Genomic DNA, 4,056 nt, shown 5'->3' with positions numbered 1-4,056 from the left:
TTCAGCAGGTTCAAAGGAAATTAATGTCATGATGTCACTAGCATAGGTTGTGTTGGGACACTGCATCTAGTGAGAGCCAGTAGAGCAGAGATGTTAAAGCACTTACAGGAGTTTTCAGATTTGTAGAGGCTTTGTTGCATATGTGCAAGTTATTAACAGACTGCTTAGCAATGATAACATTTTCGCAGACAGTCTTTAGGACTCTTTAATCAATTTTCAGATTAATCACTATTATTTTGTGCTTTTGTTTTGACATATGTAATGTCTTTCTATATATTAAAAATCACATAAGTATTGACAAGAAATAACTGTTGAAAATTTCACTAAATCTAAGGTACTAATCTTTTTTGTTTCTCTTTCAGGCTTTCTACCCTGTAGAGCAACCTGTCGATGTTAGTTTTGGTGATATATTAGCCGCTAGGTGTGTTTTCAGTGGTGAAGGTAGAATGACAGACACACACATAGGGTATGTTTTCTGAATATAATTTATTCAGATAACTTTTTTACTGTTGTCTTGGTTATATACTTGGTTCATACTTTTCATTCCCTCTAAAATAATCCTAGCTTGCTGCTTCATTCTGTTGGAACTGTCTGGCTTTTTCTCAAAAATGTTAAGAATATAAATTTGAGGGACAAGGAAAGACCAGCCTGCCTCTACTATATTTTACTTATAGTTTGGCTAGTAACATTCACCACATTTTTCAAATGAACCCTTCCAGACACATACCTTCCGGCGACTCCACAAATATGCCAGCTGGGCCAGTCTACAAATAATATATATTTCAAAGCTTCAAAAATACACAATATTTTCTGTTGTTTTGTGTTGAAGGTCAAAATGTGTTGCAGATAACAAAATACAGATTTAACTCTCTCTCTCAAAATCCTTTATTTTCTTTCTCAGATAGACATTACCTAGGTTTATAGTTCACGGTATATTTTGAAATATAAACTTAAGCTGTCAGAAAAGGAAAAAATAGTATTATTGGATAAAGCATTTGCTTTGTTTTCGAGAAAAAAGTAGTTTTCATTATTCATCCTATTATTACTTTTCATGATGGTATTCAATAGGAAATAATATCAGGGCTTTAAAAGGTGCATTTTACTTAAGTATAGATTGTAAAAAGAGATGTAGTGGCCTGGTATTAAATGGCATTTTTACACATACATGCATCACAGCACTGGGTACGTTGGAAAACGCCTGGCATTGCGATGCATGCAGTTGTATAAGCAGCAAAATGCGCATCACTGAGAAAATGGCAGTGGTGAACTTTTAAACTAAAACACCTCAGAGGTGCTTTAGTTTGAAAGCACCCCACCACCATTTTCTCTGCGCTGACATGCATTTTGCTACTTATACAACTGCGTGCCGTGCAGCGCAGTGCAGTTCTCCTCAGTTTGCATGCAGAGCAGACTCAGTTAATCAGTTCTGCTCCGAAGCAGCAGGTCTCTGGCATGTCACTGGAAAAAAGTATGTGTATAAATGCCCAAAGTATCCATATTTTGATTTTGTGCTCCACACTTACAGAAAGAAACTGAAACACTTGTGATGATAGGATAGCAGCAACTGAAGTAAAGATGAATGTATTTGAAAACTGGTTAAAGTATAAAATAAACAAAACTAACATAAGCGTAACTGGAGTTAAGATACAGACTGAAACAGTATTATAAAATACTGTAGAAGTTCTACAATGTACTTCATTATAGTATAGACTGAAAAGATAGCTGTTGAACAGGATTAGGTTTTAAGGAGAAGAGAAGCAGTTTTTGTCTGGGGTAGATTTTTTTGTTTTTCATATTGTTATAAGCCTATAACAGTTAAGAGTAGTATATGCTTCATGAAAATTTCTGCTACTTCCTGTAATTTTAGTCACTGGAATTATCTCTTTCCATGTCGGTATAGTAAACTTGATATAGCAGTACTGTAGAAGTTTTTGTGTTCCAAATGTCCCTCTTCCAAATGCATATGGAAGTTAAACTGATAAATTGAAAAATTACCCTCTTTAACCAAGTTAATATTTGAATATGTCTTGGTCATAAAAGCTGGAAATAAGTATTAGGAACAGCTGTGCCTTGACACTAATGTTAAACGTTTAAATATAAAACATTTACATTATTATTACGATTTGTGTCTGATATTCATGAAACGATGAATGGTATAGGCATATGTTTAAACTGTTACACAGGAGACTGAAACATTATATGAACGTATACAAAGCAACCATAATGGGAAGAAATTATCATAATATGAAATATTAATAAACATAAATGAAAGGTATACCATTAGGTCCATAGTTGATATTCAGCATTTGTCTGGGAAGATATTACTAGTACAGCTAAACATATATAAAGAATCCATGCATGTATCTCACTGAAAAACAAATAAAACCCTGTGAAACTGAAAATAGACCCCAGAACTGATTTAATAAGACTTGGAGCCATTGCTCAATGCAAGACCTAACGTGGAACATTATTGAAAATACATAGATTAGTAGTATCTTGAGTTATTTCGCTACTGAGTTTTAACATCATTTAACAAAGTACATTAAGAGGAGAAATTAGATTTCAAAATTTGTCATTAGACATACATGATTGTTTGTTTTAGTTATGCAGTGTTAGTAGTAGACTTTTTAAGGCCTGGAGGAACCATCATGGTCATTTAGTATGACTGCCTACATCATACAGGCTTTAGAACCTCAACCGTTAGTTTCTTCATCCCACCTACAATTTTTTAAAACAAAGTGGCTGAAAACAAGGTATTGTAATGAAAAATGTTTTTATCCAGTCTTTAATAGCGGTTGTCACTTCCTGGGCTATAAAGAAAATGTAGCGAGTATGTTATTTATTATACTTGTTTAACTCAATAAATAGGAATTTACTCATTTCCCTAAATATCAGACTGTATTCCCTAGATTTTTAATTTCTCAAGTGCCTTGAAACTTCTACTTGATAGACATTTAATTTGCTTCATTGAAAATGTTTTATTGGGTACTCTTATCCGTTTCCCTTAAATCGTACTCATAATCATTTTCTTCATATCTGGTATTTGCTTTTATTTTCTTATACTGCACCATTTGAAAGGCAACACAGTCCTTTTTCTCTTATTCTTTGCTTTTGAACACCATATTCCATCTGGCATCCAACAAATGCATTCTTCAGTATCAACCCTTACTTAGTATTCTACCCCTTTTGTAATACACCCTGGTATGTATCTTCTTTGATTTTTTTTTTAACTGCTGCTGTTCAACTGAGTGATAGCTTTAATGATTTTTCTACCACTTCTAAACACTTTCCTAATCAATGTGCTGGATGATTGCCCTATTTAGTGTATATTGCTCACTTAAGTTTTGTTTAGACAAATATAAAGTGATTAATAGGCGTAAAAAAACCCTATTTTTGCCATCTTCTAAGCAGCCTTGGGCATAGCTTTATGATTTTTGTATATTTCATAGATTTCATAGACATCAGGGCTGGAAGGGACCTCAGAAGATCATCAAGTCCAGCCCCCCACCCAAAGGGCAGGAAGTCAGCTGGGGTCATAGGATCCCAGCAAGATAAGCATCCAGTTTCATCTTGAAGGTGTTCAATGAAGGCGCTTGAACCACCTCCGGTGGCAGGCTGTTCCAGACCTTGGGGGCTCGGACAGTAAAGAAGTTCTTCCTTATGTCCAGCCTAAAACGATCTTGAAGTAGTTTGTGACCGTTCGACCTCGTCATCCCTTGGGGCGCTCTGGTGAACAAACGTTCCCCCAGATGCTGGTGGTCACCCCTGATAAACTTGTAGGTGGCCATCAGATCACCCCTGAGCCTGCGCTTTTTCAGGCTAAAGAGCCCCAGGGCTCTCAGCCTGTCATCGTAGGGTCTGCTTCCTTGACCTCTGATCATGCGCGTGGCTCCTCTGTGGACTCTCTCAAGCTTCTCCACATCCTTTTTGAATTGTGGAGCCCAAAACTGGACACAGTACTCCAGCTGCGGCCTCACTAAGGCCGAGTACAGCGGGAGAATGACGTCCCGGTATTTGCTTGAGAAGCATCTATGGATGCAAGCCAGCATTTTGGTC

General features: G+C 36.4%; 1 protein-coding gene across 4 annotated transcripts in view; it reads left to right on the top strand.

Annotated features, from left to right (window-relative positions):
- The window catches only part of PAM (peptidylglycine alpha-amidating monooxygenase), a 166,660-nt gene that overhangs the window by 95,929 nt on the left and 66,675 nt on the right, over nt 1-4,056 (top strand). For all 4 annotated transcript variants that reach the window (XM_006022903.2, XM_006022900.2, XM_006022899.2 and 1 more), the window contains exon 11: nt 363-466. In XM_006022903.2, the coding sequence (XP_006022965.1) occupies nt 363-466 (104 nt within the window). The remainder of the gene's footprint in view (nt 1-362; nt 467-4,056) is intronic.

The sequence above is a fragment of the Alligator sinensis genome, unplaced genomic scaffold, assembly GCF_000455745.1.
Source record: "Alligator sinensis unplaced genomic scaffold, ASM45574v1 scaffold575_1, whole genome shotgun sequence".
Classification (NCBI taxonomy): Eukaryota; Metazoa; Chordata; order Crocodylia; family Alligatoridae; genus Alligator; species Alligator sinensis.
Note: the sequence above shows the minus strand (reverse complement) of the source record. Positions and strands in the feature narration are given on the sequence as shown.